Source organism: Peromyscus maniculatus, chromosome 9 (assembly GCF_049852395.1).
Source record: "Peromyscus maniculatus bairdii isolate BWxNUB_F1_BW_parent chromosome 9, HU_Pman_BW_mat_3.1, whole genome shotgun sequence".
Lineage (NCBI taxonomy): Eukaryota > Metazoa > Chordata > Mammalia > Rodentia > Cricetidae > Peromyscus > Peromyscus maniculatus.
Genome location: NC_134860.1, coordinates 61,618,037 through 61,639,449, shown reverse-complemented (window position 1 = coordinate 61,639,449; position 21,413 = coordinate 61,618,037). Strand labels below are relative to the sequence as shown.

The window sequence follows — 21,413 nt, the reverse complement described above, 5'->3', positions numbered from 1 at the left end:
TGTGTAGCTTTGGTGCCTGTCCTGGATCAAGCTCTGCCCTTATATTTACTGTAGTCATTTAAAGCCCATGTCAGCTTTCTTTGTGTTGAAGAAGTAGACATGCATCCTGGGCACTGGGGTGAAAGAGTCTATGATTTCTCTGTGTCCTTTGAGTCACATGGCCATTATGGTGGTAGATTTTTCTTTTTTCTTTCTTTCTTTTTTTTTAAATTTGAGGTAGGGTCTCACTCTGTAGCACTAGCTGCTCTGGAATTCACTAAATAGACCCCACTGGCCTCAAACTTATGGAGATATACCTGACTCTGCCTCCTGGGCTCTGGGATTAAATGCATGTACCAACATGCCCAACTTTAGGAATAGATGTCTGAGTACTTCCCTGTACTCCCTCATAGCCACAGGTTACATTATCTGTTCTCAACCTTTGGGGGTGGAGGCAAAGGATCCTTTCACAAGGGTTGCCCAAGACCATCGGAAAACACAGATATTTATGTTATGATTCATATAGTAGCAAAATCACAGTTATGAAGTAGCAACAAAGATAATTTTATAGTTGGGGGGTCACCACAACACGAGGAACTGTATTAAAGGGTCGGAGCATTAGGAAGGTTGAGAACCACTGGGCTGCATGCTATATGTGTTTTTTGAGAGAGCCTAGTCACACCCGCTCAATCTTCTGGAGTTGCCGATAGGTGTTTCACATAATGGAATTCCTGACCCACCTTGACCTCTGATATGGCCTTCCTAAGGTTACGAAGTCAGGACTATTTCAAGACCCTCCCTACCCTGGTACCCTTGACCCTCTGGGGCATGTGAAAGAGCAGATCTGAGGAACCACACAGCCAGAATCTAAGTCTCCAGAGTGTGCTTTCAGGGACATCTCCATAGCTCTCCTGTATACTGATTTCAGGTTTAAGAGTGAGGGGCTGAAATGTTCTGAAGCTCAAGCCTTCCCCAGAGCACAATGATAACATCACCTAGTAGAATCAGCTTGGACAGACTACCACAGGAAGGAAAGGATTGCTTCTCGTATGGCTTTGGTCAAATGCAGGCATGATGGCTACATGAACTGTGCTCACATGGCCTGTAGGATGAAGTCCATGGTGACCCTCCAAGTGGCCCTTCTTGGAGGAACGTCCTAGAGAATCTTTTTCTCCCTCCTACATCTTCATCTAATTGTTTAAATAATCCATCCATCCATCCATCCATCCATCCATCCATCCATCCATCTATCCATCCATCCATCCAATTATGGCCCTGGTCTTGTATATGTTGTAACTGTGACAAACAAAAAGGAAAAAAATGTCTCTATTTGGATATCTTCTTTTGAAATATTTTTATTTCACTTTTTTTCTAACAGTAATATAGAAACAAATAATCATAAAAATAAAATTGTAAATTGTCCATTGATTATGTAATAGCACTTGGTATTGCTACAGGGGTAGATCTTGGATGAGGCCAGGTTATGGCCAGGCCTGTCCAGGTCCTCTAGGCTCTGTGATTGCTACTGAGCCCACAGAGGCATTGGACATGACCTTGTGGCAGCACAGTGGATATTTCGTGTCTCATGGGCTGGGGGGGGGGCGCGGGGGGGGCGGGGGGGGCGGGGGAGAGACTCCGGGGGGGACATGGAGATGGTTAATGATGAAATAGCAAACAGGACTGTGTACATATGGTCAGCCAGGGGACTGGCTGTGGAAGGCTACTAATGTCACCACTGACCTACAGACATCTCTGCATGGATCCTACAAGCAGAATGAACAGTTCATGGTTTGTGCTCACCATGAGAGACAGGGAGCTAACAGATACTAGCTGCACATAAGAAAACAAAGTGGCTCCCCTCTACTTTTGTGACACCCCCCAACCCCCACCTTCCCTCTTCATCCCCAGATGGGATGAACTTGGGATGAACTTGAGATGAACAACTTAAGCTGAAGCATCTACCCTATTCAGATCCATGCCTGGGGCACAGTTTCCTCAGAGAACAGAAGTAGGAAGAAGATGGTAGGGTTAGCTGAACACAAACTGCTCCGTCACATATTTTGTTACTGTCCACATCCAATTCGATCCCTCTGCTTTGCTTTAAGCTAAGGGTGTCAGTTTCTGTAATGACTGGTGGTGTCTTTTCCCTTTTTATGTTTTTGAGACATGGTCTCATGGAGCCTAGGCTGGCCTGGAGAACTTACTGTGTATCATAGGCTAGTCTTGAACACCTGATCCTCCTCCTCCAACTCCTGAGCACTGGGATTAAAGACGTGCACTCCCGTGACTGGCTAACGATTAATTTCTTCCAACCAGTTTGGCATTATTTTTAGGACATGGGATGGGCCTTCTTTCGTGTGTTTTCTGTGACATGGTATGTGAGTGTCAGCCGGCAGGTGACTGGAGGCGAGAGGTGATGAGGCCTCTTGGGACTTGGCAGTGTTTTGTGTAGTCTCTAAGGGAGGGACTGGGGTCAAGGCCTCTGGACTTCAAGGCTTTTAAGAAATATTGGCTACCTTGTTCTACGTTTTCAAAAAGAAACACAAACTGCCTGGCTCTTTGAAATCACAAGGAAGAGACCATTCAGTTATATGCTCCCATTCCAGCCTCTCCCTGGGTGTGTTGTGGCATGTGTGGACCTAACCCATGGGGATTACCAGGAGGAAGAAACATTATATACAGAGAACAGTCAGCATAGAGTTCGGGACTATGACAGATGGTAAGGGCCAAGGGTCCACCATCTGGGCTTCATGCTCCTCCCTCCCAATACTTTGGATTGCAAAGTGGGGAGAATGGGTGGAGCCTGAACGGGAAGGAGAGAGAGTTGGCAACTTATGGGTTTGGCAGAACATCAGGCCATCTTTTGGAGTTCAAGTTCATTGACAGGAGATCTGTCTAGGCCTGATTCACAGTAATTTCTCACCTTAATTATTCCATAGCCACTAAACAGCCAGGTGACTTGAGGGAAGCCAGTCTCTTTCCTGGCCTCACTTAGCCCTCTCTGCTAATGAGCAGACCTCACTAGACACACCCAATGCCTGAGAAACTTGTGTTAACAGGATTACACGTGGCCCGATATGCTGTACCAGGTCTTTCCTGGACCGATCCGCTTAATATTCTGCTGATCTCAAGCCTGCTGCTAGGGGAAAAAAACCTCTCAAAACTGAACCCCAAATTCTTCTTGGCTTACTCAACCGGTTCTCCACATGGACAAGAACCAGACGGGTATTAACGAGTTAGCAACGCATCAGGTAACGGTCATGGTCAATTAAAATTCATTGTTTAGGTCAGGCATGGTCTTGAGAGGCTCAGTATGGGCTTCTGGACTCCCTGGGGTCTTTGGTGCTGAGGAGAAGGTGATGTGGTGACACCATCAGGTCCCACCAGAAAGGTCTCTGTCCTGCCTCCTGCAGCAGGATTCACTTGGGGGGACATCTGCTTCCTGTCTGCCTGGTTTGGTCACCAGTGGCCTGTGGGTACTCTCCTGGGGTTGTCAGGGGCAGCAAAATAACTGAAGTGGTTGTAACCGGAGCTAGGGGGACACCAGGGCATCTGGGTTCCTCTACCAAAGCTATACAAGGTACATGTGTCACGGAGCAGGCTGGACATAGCATGGTCTTGTAGCATCAAGGATGAAGTTCCAAGTAGGAGGGCAGAGTTCCTTCCCAGGGATGCTGGTGGCCATCAACAAGAAACCTGCGTTCCCATGTGTCACCGTGCTATTCCTTTGGGTTTTCCTGTCCTAGCACATCCCTACCCAGGTTGCTGAGTCACCTCCTTTGGGGCAATTAGAGCTAGGATGGAGAGGGTGTTGACGCTACGTGAGGGGTGAGTGTGTGCCTTACACATCTAATCTTCCCAGCTTCCCTAGAGCTGAGCTTTCTGTAAGAACAAGCTTTGTGGGTGGGGAGGTCCCCTTTGGGATCCAACATCATAGCACCAGTGAATCTAGGACACAGGAAAGGAGGCCACTGAGGGGGGCAGGCCACAGGAATCCTGCTGAGACCCTGTCTTCCATAGCGCCTGCAGACTCTCTGAGTATTGAACATGAAGACCCAAGGATGCAAAGCTGAGGCCCTGCCACGCTACCACCCAGTCCTGAGACCTTCCATTTCCCAGCATGGCCTCAGGGAGACCCACTTTGGGTAACTTGGTCTGAGCTGCCTCTCTCTTGCCCTTAGCTCTGGTCCCCCCACCCCCCACCCCTTCCATCCCAAGGCTTCTCAGCAGAGAGAGAACCTTCTGGAGTTGATGTTCATCTTGGTGACGCCGATGAGCTTGAGTGGTGTGGAAAGGCTGAAAGAGGATGCCAGAGGGGAGTCACAGAAGAGGTCAGACAGCTCATCTCGCTCCTCCAGCTCATAGGCGGCATCATTGAGCATCCTCCTGTGCAGGCGGCAGGTCTGCTCAATCTTCAGCTTGTTGATATCTCCACGAAGGCGCATGAGCTGCCTGGCCAGCTGCTGGTCCTGGAGCCGCATCTCTGCCTGGAGAGGAAAGGCCAGACATGTGTCAGCAGGGGTGTGGAGGCTGCAGTTCTGTGAGCTCTGCTGAGGAGACTCATTAGTAGGACTCCTGACTGGTGTCATGGATCACTGACAGGTCCATCTGGCAGCAGGCGTACTTTCTGGGTCAGAGAGGTGAAAGGACACTATGGTGTCATGGGAAGGTGTCATTGCCCGCTTTGTGCCAGGATAACAACTATGCCTAAATCCTTCTCCATGCCAGTCCTCGCTTAAATTCACCCCCAGTTCATTCCTGTTCTTTGGTGTTCAAGTGGATGTTCGGGCGGAATGAGATTGCAAAGAGTAACAGGCACCAAATTCGGCGGCACAGCTCCTGGGTGGGGCGAAGGGCTGTGATGGGCAGGACAGTGAGAGCTTTCTACTGGGACAGTCCCGATTAGGTCACATGTGTGGGGGCTGGCATAACGTGCTTTGTTATTTGTCAGTTCTTACATTTTACACTGTATTTTCATCACATCCACCTACTACTACCATCCGCTTATTTTCCCAAGTGCCCTCCCATTCTAACTTTCAAATTCATGTCCTCCTTTAAAAAAAAAAAAGTGTAAGTAATAACTCAGAGTCCACTTAGTGCTACCCACATGCACATGGGTGTGGGTCATCTACGGGGGCGTAGGGCCCTACCAGTGGTCATGTGACCGCCCCCCCTCATTCTGCAGCCTGCTAGTTTTTCTTTCATCGGACATCTTGCAATGACTTATTGATATATATCTTAATAAATAAAGGTTCCTAAGAGCCGATCATAAAAAGCAAGCTGACATTTACTATGAACCAGAGTTAATCCTCATGGTAGCCTGCAGAGTAAGATTCTTACTATGCCACAAGTCACAGATGGGGAAGTTGAAGTCAGCTGTCAAAAGGCCTTCAGTGATAAAGCTGGGGTAGGGGCTCAGACTGTGGGTAACCAGGAGACTGACAACTCAGTCAGTTCTGCCTCTTAGGTAGAGTGGAGGGGCCTAAGGTACAGAGCTGACCAAAGCTGGGAGACCCTCCAGAGGGGTTCTGATGTGTTTTTTGTACCTCTGTTTCCTGTTAGGAAAGGGGTGTACTGAGAACTCTCAGCAACACTTTACAAAATCCATCTGCACCCCAAACCCTGCGGCACCTCCCAGCCTCCCCGAGGGACCTGCGCCTAAGTTCCATATTTCACTGGAGGGTCCTGGAACTCCAAGGCTTTAAGGTGTGTCTCAGCTTCACTGCTGTGGCTTGGCAGAGATGGAATGCAGCTGTGATCTCACTGGGCTTTGCGGGCAGTGGTGTCCCATTAGCAAAGCTTTGTCACTAAGACAGGCCACCAGCTGTTCCTGCTGGACCTGAGACCCAGTTCCATCCTGCCATTGACTTTGCTTACGACTCCAAGTGTTTCAGTACGTCTTCCGTCCTCAGACTGAGTTCCGTGGCCTACCAGGTGCTTGGACCCAAATGAGCCCTGAGATTCAGGAAGGACCCGCCCTGTGGCTATGCAAATGAATGCAAATTTCTCGCTTTCTCCATGGGGTTTGGAATACCTACCCACTGCCATGAAGAAAATTAGTGACTTCACTAGTGAGCATTCAGTGTTCTCTCTCCCTCCCTCTTACACACACACACACACACACACACACACACACACACACACACACACGCACACACACACTACATACATAAACAATAAATCTTCTTTCTTAAATGTGGAGGACCCACACAGAATTTGAAAAAAAAAAAATAGAATCTATACAACATAAAATGTATCCTCTTGATCATTTTGAAGCACACAGTCCAGTAGTGTCAAAGACATGCATTGCTGTACAGACATGGCCACCACCCAACGCCAGAATTTCCCCATATTTCTCAACTAAAAGAGGTGCTCATTAAAAAAAAAAAAAAAAATCCCCATCCCCTTCCTCCAGCCCCTGACAACCCCAGTCCACTGCCCTTCATCTCTATGAACTAGATGGCTCTAGAAACCCCCCCCCAGCCCCCCAGCCCCACCCCGTGAGGAGGATCCTACAGTGTTTGTGCTTATGTAGCTGGCTTATTTCATGCCTCATCATGCTCTCCAGGTTCACAGGTTTTTAAAATTAAATTTCCTTAGCCATGTCTAAAGGTCACAGGTCACTGTGGGTAACATGAATGACAAGATCTGTACCCCCACCCCTGGCTCCCTGGCTCTTCCCCACTCCAGGCCAGAGGCATCACATTTATCTGTCTTACAGACAAGGAAACTAACTCAGGCCCAGCCCTCCTGGGAATGGTGGCACTCAGATCCCTCTGGGTCAAGCAGTGGCCTTCCCGGGGCCTGGAGGCGATGACGGACTTCTGGGGGAGACCCTGTTGCAAGCCCCCACCCCACCCCCGCCCTCAGCGCTAGCTGAACAAGTCACTAATGCGGAAATCCTACCTACCCTTCTCCAAGAAGGGGCTGAGGAGGGCTCCAGACCAGACAAGAAGCTGTGCCTAGTAACCCTAGGGCAGTAGCTAACAGTGGCCAAATACTTCCCTTCCAGCCAGGAAGGGACCCACAGGAGCACCTAGGCTGGTGCACTGGTCCTAAGACTCAGCCTAGGGGACTCAACATCAATCAAATACTGTCCTCCAAAGCTCAGTGTAGGATGTCCTTATTTTCCACCCCACATCCCCAGGGCGGCCTGCCCTCCCTCTGGGGAGGCAGGCACAGGCTGGAGTTAGAGCCGTGGTTCGTTTGTTCCAGAGATCCCACAATCAGGGCACAGCCCCTGGTGAAAGAGGATTGGGTGGGGGGGATGCCATTGGTGAGGGGTTAGGGGGCTGGTAGGGAGAGGGTCTCCAGAGGCCTGGGGGAGTGGAGATAGCCTTTCTGAGAGGACCACCCCTGTCCTTCAGACTCCTCTGCGGCCTGTGGACACTGGTGGTTTTGAGACAAATGAGAAGCCTCTTAGGAGACTCGGCCTGTTTCTTCAGGTAGAAGGTGAACTCCCAAGGGCAGGATTAGCTAACTAAACAGTAATTACAGGGCTCGGCAAGAGCAGAGATTTCCCGACTTCCCAGCTCGCTGTGGGGTGAAGAGAGGCGATGGAGACAAGGAGGGATGAAAGGTTGGGAGAAGAGTCCGCTGAGAGCCTCCAGAACAGAAAGCTCTCAGGTGAATGCGTCTCTGCTTACTGGGGAGAGATCACCACACCAAGTACTTTCCTGAGGAGAAAAGAGAAGCTCGGGCCTGCTCTGGGCTGGGGCAATGAAAATGAAGGCGGTGGACATCCTCGGGATGTCCTGAATAAGTTCAGTGGGTACCATATATGTGACCACGGGTTCCACCCTAAACAACTGGAGGCAAGGACTCCCAGAGACCTGTGCCCCAAGTTCACAGCGGTACACCCCAACTGCAAAATAGATGAGCACAGCCGATCCACGCTCTGGATGTTATCCAGTCTTAGCAAGGAGGAGATTCAGACACATGTCACAGCCTGGATTTGGGGGGCATTATGCTAAGTGACATTAGGGTTTGCCAGGGTGTTGGGGTTGGGAATAAGTGTTTAACAGTTCCTGTGGACACTATCTCAGCCTGAGAGCCTCCATTTGTCTCCGATAGGAGTGGTGTGAGGGCAGGAACTATCTCAGCACGTGTGACGGAAGGGGCAGAATGCATTCCATTTCCACATGGTTGGACAACAGAGACCTAATTCTTGAGGTTTACAAACACTCTTTGTATTCTGCTCTGGTGTTTGTCTAGCTTCACCCAAAGGTCAGCCATTGTTATAATCAGACATGTATAATGTCAGGCATTGTTACAATCAGTATTGTGTTGGAGTCCGCCTAGAACCAGGACAATGCAGGACACTTTAACCTTAGTCTGACCCCTGTGAATGCCGTACTGATGAGGGTGGAAGGACCAGGTGGTATAAGGTAAGGTGTCTTGTTCAATGGAAACTTGAGTTTCTGGGAACCTCTAGAAGGAAAAACTCAAAGGTTCCCAGAAGCCAGCTCTACATTGTGAATGGGTTTCCAGGAGAGTTATGGACTCAGGTAGAAGTGGAAGTATGCGCCATGGAGAAGTTGTTTCTAAGAGAGGAGGCGGCTGGGCCACATAGGTGGGACTGACCTCTCCTGACAGTGGGGAGGCCTTTTGATCTGTAGCCCTGGCCTGGGCTGTGGGTGAGAGAGCTGGCGGGCTCCCTGGCTCCCGTCCCCTGGGCCTGTTCAGTAGGAAGGAGGGAGCTGGTTATATTGCTTGCTCTGTCTGGGCCTAGTCTATTTCCTCTGAGTCGGGCCTGTATTGAGTGGGAAGGCCAGACTAGAGTCCAGGGCTAACAGAGCTTGGGGCCCTTCAAGGCCTCCTGGGGAATTCCTGGCTCTACACAAGTGTGAAGCTCTAAAGATGTGATAAGGTTTTCAACTTTTCATACTTGGAAAGTCCCCAAACTGTTACCTTCTCTATGAGAGGCTGGACTTTCAGAGCTACCAGGGGCTCTGGCTTCCAGCCCCCAAACAGCCCTTTCTAGGTGAACATTCCTGGGCAAGTGTGAACCCCTGGAAGAAAAGGGGAAAGGATGGCTGCCCCCCACCCCCACCCCCATCCCTACTGCTTCAGACAGTGCTGGGGTGTGAAGGAGGGAGGTGTGCCTGGAAGGGGCACATAACAGAGAGAAGCTGGAGAGGTGAAGTGAGGGTGGTGGGGACCTGAGTTGACACTTCTCAAAAGAAGACAATTTGGTAGCAGGCAAATTATGGCAAAGGTGTCCAACATCTCGAATCACTGGGGAAATGCAAATCAGAAGTACAATGAAGCTGGGTGTGAGGGCGTACCCCTGTGATTCTAGCACTTGGGAGGCTGTGCCGGGCAGATCATGAGTTCAAGGCTGACCTGGGCTATGTTATAAGTTCTAGGCTAGCTGGATGCAGATGCAGAGTGAGACCCTGTTTCAAACAATAAACAAACAAACACCCACAGCAAGATACCACCTCACCTCAGTTATCATGGCTACTATCAAAGAGACAGGAAATAGAAATGCTGGTAAAGATATGACAGACACACAGACACACACACACAGACACACACAGACACACACACACACACACACACACACACACACACACACACACACACGCGCACATGCATCACTATAAACAGAACTACTTACCTTGACTACCTGAGAAGTTTTAACGTACTCCCATGTTTATTGAAGGACAGTCTACCACAGTCATTATCTTAAGTGAAATAAGCCACACACAGAAAGACAAATAGCACATGTTCTCACTCATTTGTGAAAGCTGAAAAAAAGTTGAACTCTAGAGGTCACTGGAGGCTGGGACGGTGATGGGGAAATACAGAAAGACTGGGTAGTGGGAAATCCATTCCAATATTCTTTTGGTAGTACTGGGGATTGAACCTAGGGCTTCATGAATGGGAGGCAAGCACTCTAACACTTCACTACGGCCCTAACTCAGTTCTACTAGTCTAATCATACCCAGATAAATAGTCTACAACAATTTAGTATATATTTCAGAATAACTCAAGGAGAATTTGAATGTTCCCACCACAAAAAAGGGATGGTACTTGAAAAAGTGGAAATGTTAATTTTGATTTGACCAACACACAACATATCTAATTATTCTACCATACCCCACAATAGATCCACATATGTTGATTAAATATATATATATGACTATATATATTAAATATCTATGTGACTATATATATAGTCAGAAAGGGATTATCCAGCCTACAGACATGCTTCAGACTGAACCAACTCCTTCGATACTTTTTGTTTGTTTGTTTTGAGACAGGGTTTCTCTGTGTAGCTTTGCACCTTTTCCTGGATCTCGCTCTGTAGCCCAGGCTAGCCTCAAACTCACAGAGATCCGCCTGCCTCTGCCTCCCAAGTGCTGGGATTAAAGGCGTGTGCCACCACCTCCCGGCCCCCTTTGATACTTGAGACCACCATGGCTGGCCTCTGTGTTAGCATAAGACACCTCCTCATGCAGAGTGGAAGAATTAAATTCTTGGAAAGAGGGAAAAACGGAGTTAACTTTGGAGACTAACACAACAAAGGGCCAGGAGTTGAGAGGCTGTGTTGAGGAAGCAGAAGGCACCTTCATGCTCACTGACTGAAGGAGCAGTGGTACAGCGTAGCCATTCGGAGCATGGGCTCTGAGGCTGGGCAGGTCTGGTTTCACACACACACACCCCACCCCCATGCTGATAATCAGTTCCCTCATCTGTAAAGGGGGGGTGCTAATACTATCAGTGGCCCCCACCTTGAAAGGTGGCTGTGAGCATCAAGTGTTGTGATTGGAGTAAACACACACAGTACTGATCCTGGCCTTGGTCCCTCCTCTCTATTCTCCTTTACCAACACCCCCACAGGCAGGTATTTGTCACCTCCATTTTACAGGGAAGGATTAGGTCAACTGCACGTGGGATACAGCAGAACTGGAAGTCTAATCTAATTGCAGATGGGTGCTTTTCCCACCCCCACCCATGACCAGTGACTGGGCCAGCTGCTTTACAGTTGCCTGTGGGTACTCAATAACTTCCCAGACTACTCCAGATTTGCAGCATGGACTTCCGCAGAGACCAGGAGGGATCCATCCTAAACAAACACCCTGGGTGCCCTCCCCTCTCCAAAGCAGGACTCCACCTGCAGGTCCCTAGGTGATATTGTCTTCTCTTGAGAGAGACTCTCTGGAACACAAGACCCCATCCCACCTACCTCAGCTCCACACCCCAGCCACCCAAGGACTCCTCATCTTACTACAGGGGGGATGTGGTGGGATGAGAAAATCCCCTCTTGCCCCCTGTGGCTCTTGGGTTGCCCTGAACTGCTTCTCTGCTGAGCTGTGGTCCACGGACTCCTTTGTTCCCTTCTCAACCCTGCAGTGAAGAAGGGGGACTGTGGGCGGGGCCTTGGGAGGGGGTCAGCTTCGGCCTATTGGCCACAGTCCCTATAGCTCTTAGGTCCCAGAGACGTGTCTGGGGATGGAAGGCCTGAGTTCTCTCCTTCTAGGAGACTCTTTTCTGCAGGGCCAGGCACGAATTCCAATTACAGTGGCAAGACAAAAGAACCCAACACTTTTCTCCCTCTGACCTTTGATTTTTAATAACCCCTTTCTCCTTGATTATATATGGTGTTTCTATTTTAGAAATTTCTGGAAACTACAGAAAAGTAGAAATAACAGCATTACCAAGAAGAGAAGAATATCGTCACCGCTCTGACACCTTTCATCTCCTGAGCCTTTGTCTATAAGTTCTCCTTCAAAATTTATTTATTTATTTTGAGACGTGGTCTTGCTACGCAACCCTGGCTGACCTGGCACTCTCTGTGGAGCTCAAGTTGGATTTAATACAAAAATTGTCATAAACCCTACAAAGTCAGTATCTTCTCAGACAAATAAACTTGGGTGTTTATGAGTAGAAGAGACAAGCCCTGGGCAGACAGATGCCTGGGCTTCTTGTGTGTCAAGGCCCACACCCCCAGTCTCCTGCTGGCTGCCTCTCCATAGCTCATCATCTTCCCCTGAGACACAATGGTCCCAGTGACATGTTCTGGGGCATGGCATGCAACCCTGTGGGGCCTTCTAGGAGCATCCTCTTCTGAAACCATCAGGGTTTTTTGAAGGTGGGCCTTGGAGAGCATGTGGCCCATGACATGAACATGTGACAGCTCTCTGAAAGAAGGAAGAGTCCTGGATCCTGAGTCAGATGGGCGCCATCCTAACAGGCTTAGCCACAGCCTTGGCTGTGTTACTTAAACCCTCTGTCCTAAGACTTCCGGTCTTTCTGAGTCTCTGTCTTCTCCTTTGTAAAATGGGAAGAGCCAATAGCCTCAAGCTTCCGGGAGCACCTCTGGGACCTTAGAGTCCTCTCTCCTGCCATCCATCATCAAGCATCTCCATCCCACACGGTGACTGTGACCTGTCATCTGGCTGGGTATCCAGCAGAAAAGGTAACGGGAGCTGGTGCCATACATGCCAGAGCCATGTGCTTGCCTAGATGTGCCACTGAGAACTCGGGCTGGCGATGAAACTGAGGCCACAGGCACCACCAGAACCTGGGTCTCCAGCTCTGACACACAGGTCCTGCCTGGTTAGTACCCACCAGGTTTCCGATTCTGTTTCTAACAGCTATAAACACCTTCTGCCTGCAGGGATCAGACACCTGCAGGAAACTAACAGACAGAGGAGGTGCTACGGGTTCTCAGGTTCTCACCACAGAGTGCATTGGGGACCAGGGAGGCTTTTACTTTTGTCTGTCCCTGACAGAGCAGATGTTCTGGCTCCTGTTTCTTATCTCCTTATCTGTCAAGGTCACTTCTGAGCAAGACCATAGAAACAAGACAGACTGCTGGTGGCTCATTCCAGGCCCAGGCCTGAAGCTGCTTCCCTGACCAAAAGGAGCTAGCTACTAGGCAACTGGAATTCCACACTCAGCTGGAAGAAGCTGACAGACTCCTGCCGCCCAGGGCCATGGCTTTCCCATGCAGGACTGCCACCACCTCATCCCAGACCGCCCATTAGGCTGTCTTCACTGCAGGCACATAGCTGGGGGCTGTGACCTGGTAACCAGAGCAGTCTAGAATCAGCAAAGGAACAAGATGGTTATTTTCGAGGACCCTGAGAACAGTGAGGTCGGATCTTAGCTTGGGGATGTCAGGTGGCCCCAAATCACCAAGGATAGAAGCTGCTCTGCCTGCCACAGTTGGGTGGTGACATGGTCTCTTGATCTAGTTGGAGCAGAGATGCCAGGACTTAGTTGGATGTCATATGATATTTATGGTGTGAGAATCAATGAATGAGTGGAGACCAGGAAAGGACCAAGGGAGCAAGAAGGGATACCAGATGGGAAATGAGGGAGGTCCCTAAGCTTAAGTTGTCTGCCCTGTTTCTGCAAAGGGGTCAGAGTGCTGGAGCTCAGGCCAGCAGTCCAGGAACCACACTTCTTAGAGATGGCCTCATGACCCTTGAGGGTTGGCTTCCCAAGATCCCTGGTACATTAGCCGAAGGGGAAGCCACTCTGCTTTGGGTTGACAGGGATGTTGGCAGAAACACCCCATATCTTGGGGGTGAAAGCCAGGAAGGAATGTCAGGAGGGGTCCCCCAGCCCCTTCTTTGCTTTGGAAACCTGTCCAGATCCGGAAACTCCTCTCTGCTAGCCCCAGAGGAGGCAGCGAAGGGTAGACAACGCTTCCTGTTCCTGCATAGCCTGCCTTTGAATGAGGGCATGTTGACAACCGTCTCCCTGGCTGTTTTAGCAGCTCCCAGGAGGACCACCAGACAGACAGGAGGCACACTACGGGTTGCCCTCTGCTAGGACCAAAACTTCCATTAAAACCAGGGTCTGGTGGCAGAGGCCTAAAATTGCATCTACTTCTGAAGCTGAGGCAGGGGGGATTTGCAAGTTCAAGGCCTGTCTGGGCTATAGAGTGAGTTCAAGGCCAGCCTGTGCAACTGAGAAAGACCTTACCTCAAAAAGCATATTAGAAGGAGGGCTGGCTGGGGATACATGGAAGGGCACTTGCCTAGCATGGGAAGGAAGGTCTTTAAATTCAATCCCCAGGACTACAGACAAACTTCTGCTGAGTTGGGTGTTCGGCAGTATGGAGGGGGAAAACCCACATACTGACTGGAATTAGAGTCTCCGTCTGTTCCTCAGACACGTAGGGGGAAGGATAAATTTGCACATGAGTCTAACAAATACACAGGGAGGGCAGGGGTGCCCAGGAGCAGAGAAAGTTTGATTCTGAAGTTAAATAAAGACAGCATAATAGAGGTTATGCAAACTACTTCCACTGGGGCCTTAAAAATGAGCGGATTTTAGAGGCACCTTGAGGGTGAACATAAGATACATTAGAAAAGTAGCATGAAGCTTTGTTTTAACTGAGACGGAGAGAAGAAAACATTCTAACCCAGCCACTTCCAGCTAAGTGTTTGACAAGCTGCCTTTGCTGGTGTCTGATTTCTGGCAGGGCAGAATTGGGCACGGGGGTCCTGAGATCAGCGCCGGAGCTGCTGCTAGCCCCTGGGGGGCCATCTCTAAGCAGGTGGGGTTCCTGCCTCATTGGGTGCATGGGGATGCTTAAGTGAGGAGTCCTTCACTAAGACCCCTTTGCTGTCTGAACTTGGCTTTGTGGGACAGTTGAGGCAGGGGCAGGATGTGGAGCTCAAGCTTGGGGGCTCCTGGATCTGCCCTCTGAAGTCTTTTCAGGGTCCCTTGGGCCTCTTTCCACCCTTGGTACTCTAGGTGTGGTATGGCATTTAGTGTCCCTTGGAACATATTGGAAATTCCAAATCACAGAGCCCCATCTCAGACCCACAGAACAGAATATTCATCCTTACAAGAGACTGGGTGGGGGGGGGGGGCTCTGGATGCACACTGGAGGTCGGAGGCCAAATGGTTTTTCAGCATGTTCAGCTGAGCCTTCCCCAATCAGGCCAACTCACCAGACTCACTCCCGCATTTCCCAAAAGTGAAGGGTGAGCCCTGGCTTTGGCACTTCCTAGCTAAGTTCACTGACTCCCAGGAGCTTCAGAGAATTCGTCCACACGATGAGAACAAAGACAACAAGTACCCAGGACCTTTGTAGGATGGAATGGCATGCAGGGATTATTCTCACTCAACCTTGTTTTTCTCTCTGCCTCCAACCCACACACTCTGTTGACTGCCGACACCCGTGTGAACTTGGTTTTAGGAAAACTGCCCGCGGCCAATGGAGGATGTTGTGTTTTGTGGCAGCAGCTAAAACTAGCATTATTAGCACAGTGACCTGATGGCCCAGGGTTCAAATGCCAGCTTTCTTATTCCCAGCTGCATTCCTCTCTGAGTCTTTTTGGTCTTCTTGAAAAGGGGAGTTTGGAAAGGCAAGGTCACATGACAACGAGACGTGAGTAACGCAAGTGACGTACCTGGCATACACTGAGCACTGTGACACATCTGTCATCACCATCACCATGATTACCCACCCCTGGTCATCCAGGAGAACGGAAGATGTTGTGCAGATAGAAGGCATGTTACTAATGCACATATTTCTTGTGCCCACGTCAGACAGCCCTTGGCAACCAAATTAGTCCTGACTATGACTGCCCTGCCCTGGGATCCTACAGTCTGAGTTACCCTAAATGTGGCTGGTCTGCTCCTCTTAGCCAGCACACTCTGGGTGGGGCACCTTGCCATGCTTGTTTTTGATGTCCTGGCAGTGAGACTAAGCATGCCGCACAGATCTCAGACAATGTTCTCAGCTAGGCTGGGTGCTGCTTGAACCAACCTTCAAAGTCTCTAGATGTTCAGCATCATGCCCTAGGTGTTCCTTTCAATGGCCTGAGGTGTGGCTGAGGCTTTGGGGGTCTTTCCAGAGCTCCCCATGGTATTTTTCCATCTAAGGGATGACGGGGGTGTCTAGGAAGTTGAAAGGAAGCCCCTACTGTTTTCCATTCGCTCAGAGGAAACACGGAGTTTCTCTACTCCCCCACTCCAAAGGGAAGCCCACAAGGAATGTGAACTTATTTAGACAGTAAACAACTCTGCTCCTAGAAGCAATAAACTCTCAAATGAACCCCAAACCAACAAATTGCATCCTTGGCTAATGGGAGTATTTTTTGTTCCTCTGTGAAAAATAGATCAAAGCAGGATGGCCTTAGGAAGTCAGGGTGTAGCTTTCAGGGTCTGTCTCTGGCCCTGCATGCTCACCTCTCCGCCTCCTGTGCTCCTGTGAGCACGCTGTGGTCATGAAGCAAGAATCCACAGGTACCCTGTCTTCAGCGAAAGCTAATAGCAAGCATACCCATGCTCGACACTAACAGCATACACAATGGGATAGTGTGTTCTGAGCAGACTCAATGTCAACTAAAGAGGTTCCTAATTAATTAGATGCTCAACCTCCCGAGCTGCTACCACCCTGAACCCCAATGATCTATTTCAGCCCACGAGAAATTCCAGGCTCCAGTGGAGAGATGTCTTGCAGGACTCAACAAAAACAAACGCAGCCAGCCTCTGCTTTCCTATTACCACCGGTTCTTGGAAGGCAGCTGGCCCTGACTGCTGGCTCCCTGGAGTCAGATGGCCCTGCAGGTGATTCAGGGAAGCAGCTAAGCTTAAGGCGAGGCTTTGTTCCAGGTCTGGGTCTGCTAAGAAGCTGCTGTTATAGAGGGACCTAGGGGTTTTTCCTGGGGCAGGATGGGAAAATGCTCCACCTCCTTTCCCAGAATTGTCATGGTGGTGAGAGGTTCCTGATGGGAATCCCTGTGGGCAGTAATAGGATCCAGGTGGGTGCTGTACCCCTCAGTCTTCTGTCTTTGCTCACTCATCCCATCCGGAAAGTCTGACCCACCCTGACTTCTGGGCAGACTCAACATCCTTTGCCAAAGCCTTCACTCAAAGCGTGATCAGTCATGTGCCCCCTTCTGGCAGCTCTTGAACACCCTGAATTATTAAACAGCACTTCCCATGCTGAGTCCCAGTACTTACAACTATGACCCCCAGACTGAGAGTCCTTCCCAAAGTCTCTCACCCAGGGAGACCCACCACCTAGCTAGTGTCAACTCCCAGCTCCGGGAAGGAGGACGCTTGCTCACTGAGTGAGTGGTGGTCCCCAACCTGTAGACAACTGTGGCAGGTGGGGAGAGGGTTTCTTAGAGAAGTCAGTACAGGCAAACTCTGAGAATCCCCTGGCTTTCCAGGAATAAGAGTAGGTGGGAAAAGGGTAGGGGCACCCTAATGTGGGCTCAGATCCTTGCGGGTAACACTTGCTTCCTCCATATCTTTGATTAGGAGATGACTGACTCAGGCCCCCATGTATCCACTGAGAAATGAGATCTACCCTTTGCCTAGTCGGAAGACAGATGTGCAAATAGGAAACAGGCAGAGACGGAAGGACAAACATCATGCAGGAGCACAGACAAGGTCAGACAGAAGGATGGAGATAGGGAACAAGCACAGCAGACTTTCTGCACGGGGCGGCCACTCACCAGTTCCTTTCTGAGCCACGTTATAGCTTCATCGATACTCCGGAAGCCTTCCAGCTTGCCCGTGGTCAGTGGCCTGTCACCCTGGCTGGCACTCCTGGCAGGTGGAAGAAGCTCTCTGGACTCCCTTAGAGGTATCGAAGGCTCTCCACCTCCACATGCTCCCTGCTCCAAGGGGGGCTCTTGCTGGGCAGCTGACCTTGGGAAAGGCCACGTCTGCTCCTCTAGCCTGGCCTGCCATTCCAGGTAGGAGGGTCTTCGGGTCTCTAGCCTCAGTTTCTCAGTGAGGGCCTTCAGGCTGAGGAGGTGGTCATCGGGAGGTGCGGCGGCGGCCCCTGCTGGCCTGTCTTTCTCACCCACTTCTTCCACTTGGATCCGGGGCACAGACATTCTCTAGTCTGCCCTGGTAGCCAGACATGGGAGGTGTTGGAGGCCACTCGGGAGACTTGCTGGGTGGCAAGGTCAAGTCCTGCTCTGCAAAGACCTCATAGAGCGGTGGCCCTGGCTCCTGAAGGCATTGTTGGGACAGTAGTGCGTCTCAAGGCTTGGCAGCACCTGGAGCCAAGCGAGGCTGTCAAGTGTGCCTCTGAGCAGGTGTGGCTCAGGGTCTATGATTTGTCCCATAATCCTGTGGGGGCCATGCTTCACAGAAGGCAGGATCAGACAAGCATCAGCAGGACTCTCTGAGGCAGCCTCCTCCGAGATCTATCTATGCTGGCGAGGTGTGCAGGTCGGAGATGATAGGAATGTCCTCTTTGAGGGTGAAGTGAGCCTGCAGGAAGGAAAAGAATCATATCAGCCCTGGTCTCACTCCCTAAGATAGGAAACTGAGGTCCAGGGACAGGGTTTCTACTTGCCAGTTCTTGGCCAGAAGGGAGGCACTTTCACAGATTCCATGCAGAGCAATTGATAGAACCAGAGCTTTACTGTCTGTAAAATCATTCTACCTCTCTGAGACCACGGAAGTTCTTGCAGCAAGTTTAGAGGCTTGAACCTGAGTCTCCAAGAGGCCAAGCGACTCACCAAGATAGATCACTCAGCAAGAAAGTGGGGGACAAAGCCAGCTGGTCTGAACCTCAGGACATAGGTCTCTCCTCTGGGCAGGTCCTCAGAGCCAGCTGGGATTCTGCACAGACTCAGGACAGGTGTCTCCTGCCCCTTAGCTACCTTCACCCACCACAGCCCCACCTTCCATCCACACTCAGCTTCCGGCTCCAACAACAACACCTGACCTCACCTCTTCAACAACTGACCTCACCTCTAGCCGGCAGCCTGGGCAGGAGAGAAGCTGGCGGCTGGAGCTGGGCTGGGAAACGGAAGGAGACTCATGACTCACTCTTTTGGAAAGATGTTTCTCACGTTTACCTGGAGTGCCCATAGGGCAGCACTACCTTGCGACGGATCCAGCAGTGCTCTGAGCTGACCACCTTGGCTCTAGTGAAAGGTGTAAACCAAGACTCTTAGCCCCGTCACACCAAAGCATAGGTAGAGGAGTAGCTGAGTGAGAAACAGACCCGAGACTCCCAGCCTTAGCATCTCATGTCCAAGGAGATCTGGGCAAGGGCAGATCGGAGTAGGAGGCACATGACTTGAACTTGGGTTTGAAACACATCTCTGCTGAGCTCTAAACATGAACTGAGGTGGAACCGTATCCAAGATAGGGCTCAGATGAAAAGCTATAGGCTCAGCCTCTTGGAGCACACGCTGCCCTTGTGTGGAAATAGAAAGCAGATCATCATCAGGGACCAGTGCGGTGGGCATACTGCCTGTGTAAAGGCAGCGTGACCAGTTTGCGTCCCCATGAAGTCAGGGGTTTTCAAAGATGCAAAGTCAATAAGCATCTCATTGTTTCCCTCCTTTTCCACATTTGCTTCCTGAGAATGCTCCATCATTACACCGTACAGGCTCAGCCTTCTTGCGGTTAGTATAGTACACTTGAGATGTGGCTGTGTTTATCAGTATTTCATTCTGCTTTCTTAGTGAATGGATAGAATACAGTTTGTCTCTCCACCTGTTGAAATGTATGAAACTTTCTGCATTTTAGTGATTATGAATAAAATCAGTATAAGAAATAAAAATATATATGTATATATATATATCTGCTCAAAGAAAAATTCAAGTGCTATCTTATTGTAATGGCAGGAACTGGGTAGACAGAGACGAGGATTTAAGATGGAGACAGTGTGGGAGCAACCTGGCAGGCTGGGCCATTGAGTGGGGAGGGTCCTCCTGGCAAGCCTAAGCTATGGGGAGAGCTGACCAGAGCACCAGGGGCTGCCCTCCCCAGGCTCTGAGCCGACCCTCCCCAGGGCATCACTAGGGAATGAGAATATTCCACTCCACAGATAGCAGAGAAACCCAGTCTCATTTCTTGCCTTCTCTGGGCAGGAAAATGGTACCTTGACTCCTCCCAGTGATTCTAAGCCCACTATGTGGGCCCCGGGGCTCCCTCAGAAGCCACTGAGCTTCCCGAAAGCTCCAAGCATGTAGCTGGAAACCCTTTAGGGACGCTGACCCTAGCGCCAGGCTGTCGGGCTAGCTGAGCTTCAGCCTGGCGTTCTGTAAAGAGGGCTGGCTGATACTACCCACCTCCTCACGTGTGCTCCCTGACTGTTGGCATGCTGGGAGGACACAGCAACTCTTGACATTCTGCCTTTCCAGTTCCTCATGATCGCCTTCTCCAGATCTCTCAACGTGGAAACTTGGGAGTGGCTTCCTGGGGCCTCTCCCAGGCGCCTGCTGTCTGCTTTTTGTGCTGAGGTGCCAGCCTTCGTTCTGAGTACACCTGGGGGCGGCTAAACTCTAGAAAGCGTCCTTCCCCAGACCTGGGAGCTCTATTACACCCAGCAGGGCTTTTTGGTGGAAGTCCAATTTAGACAGGCTGAGGAGCAGCACCCTCTACTCAGCAAGTCCTGGGAAGGGACAACACAGGTGGGAAGCACTTCCTACTCCTACGTGCTTCTCTGTGGTGGATGGCACTCTGCAGGGTCTCCTCTCGGGTGGCACGGTGTGGCTTTGTTTTAATTACTGTTTCTGGATAGACTCAGAGGAGGCCTGAACAAGACAGCTCAGTGAAATGACTCAGCCTAGGGGCGGCCTTTCATCCACTACCTTCACGGTGCCTGTGAGGTACTGGGTATGCTCTGGCCCCCTCCAGCCTCGGCGTCATCCAAACACAAAGCAAGAGAACAGGAACTACAAAGTGGGGAACACAGTGATGGAAAGGTGAGGTGCTTTCATGAGCTGGTTATAGGCAGCTGCCAGTCGAGACCTGGGCACCCAGTTTCTTTCTACCCAGCTCAGAGCTGGAAGGCAGCTGTGAGATCTGTGCTCTGGGTCTGTAGCTTCAAGACCACCTCGAGCCTCTCCCATCCTCTTCTAAGAGGTTGGTACAGCCAGAACTTGCATAATCTGCAGACTGGGCTCAGTGTAAAATGCAAAAAGTTCCTAAGAATGTCAGGATGCTGGCTGCAGAGTATTAATAAAGTGAAGGTCTGTGTTAAACGTACAGGTTACTGAGGGGATCCGAGGCTAAACAAGGTAAAAGCCATTAACACTGTACCTAGCATGTAGGAGGCCTAGATAAGACTACATTTTAAAAGGTGTCGAAGTGGATGGAGCATATTGATAATTCCAGTCCCATTACCCACCACCGCACTGGGCTGTCAGCGGTGGGTCCTTGACCTCTTGGTGACCTGAATCATCTCTGCTCTTTCCCATCTCTCCTTGGAAACCAAAATGACCCCAGAATCTGAAGAGGCCCAGAGAGTTTCTTCCTTCCTCTATAACTGGGTGTAGGAGTTGGCCTGGAATGTTACCCACACAGGCCTGGGGAAATGCCAGGAGAAAGAGTCACCATCGACTGCCCACTTAGTAGGCACTAAGCTGACTTTGTCCTGAGCTGGTGGCAAGGTGCCGAATGGGTGTTTGCAACAGGTGCCATATCCCTGGGGCAGCTTTTTGGGCGGACAGATGGCAGCTGGGCCCTTCTGTCCT

General features: G+C 50.4%; 1 protein-coding gene across 3 annotated transcripts in view; it reads right to left on the bottom strand.

The window, feature by feature from the left end:
- Nucleotides 1-3,237: 3,237 nt before the first annotated feature.
- Nucleotides 3,238-21,413, bottom strand: part of Fam167a (family with sequence similarity 167 member A) — a 31,867-nt gene continuing 13,691 nt past the window's right edge. For all 3 annotated transcript variants that reach the window (XM_006995981.4, XM_076545178.1, XM_076545177.1), the window contains 2 exons: nt 17,421-18,189; nt 3,238-4,466 (listed from right to left, as the gene is read on the bottom strand). In XM_006995981.4, coding sequence (XP_006996043.1) covers nt 4,203-4,466; nt 17,421-17,807 — 651 coding nt within the window. In that variant the 5' untranslated portion in view covers nt 17,808-18,189 and the 3' untranslated portion in view covers nt 3,238-4,202. The remainder of the gene's footprint in view (nt 4,467-17,420; nt 18,190-21,413) is intronic.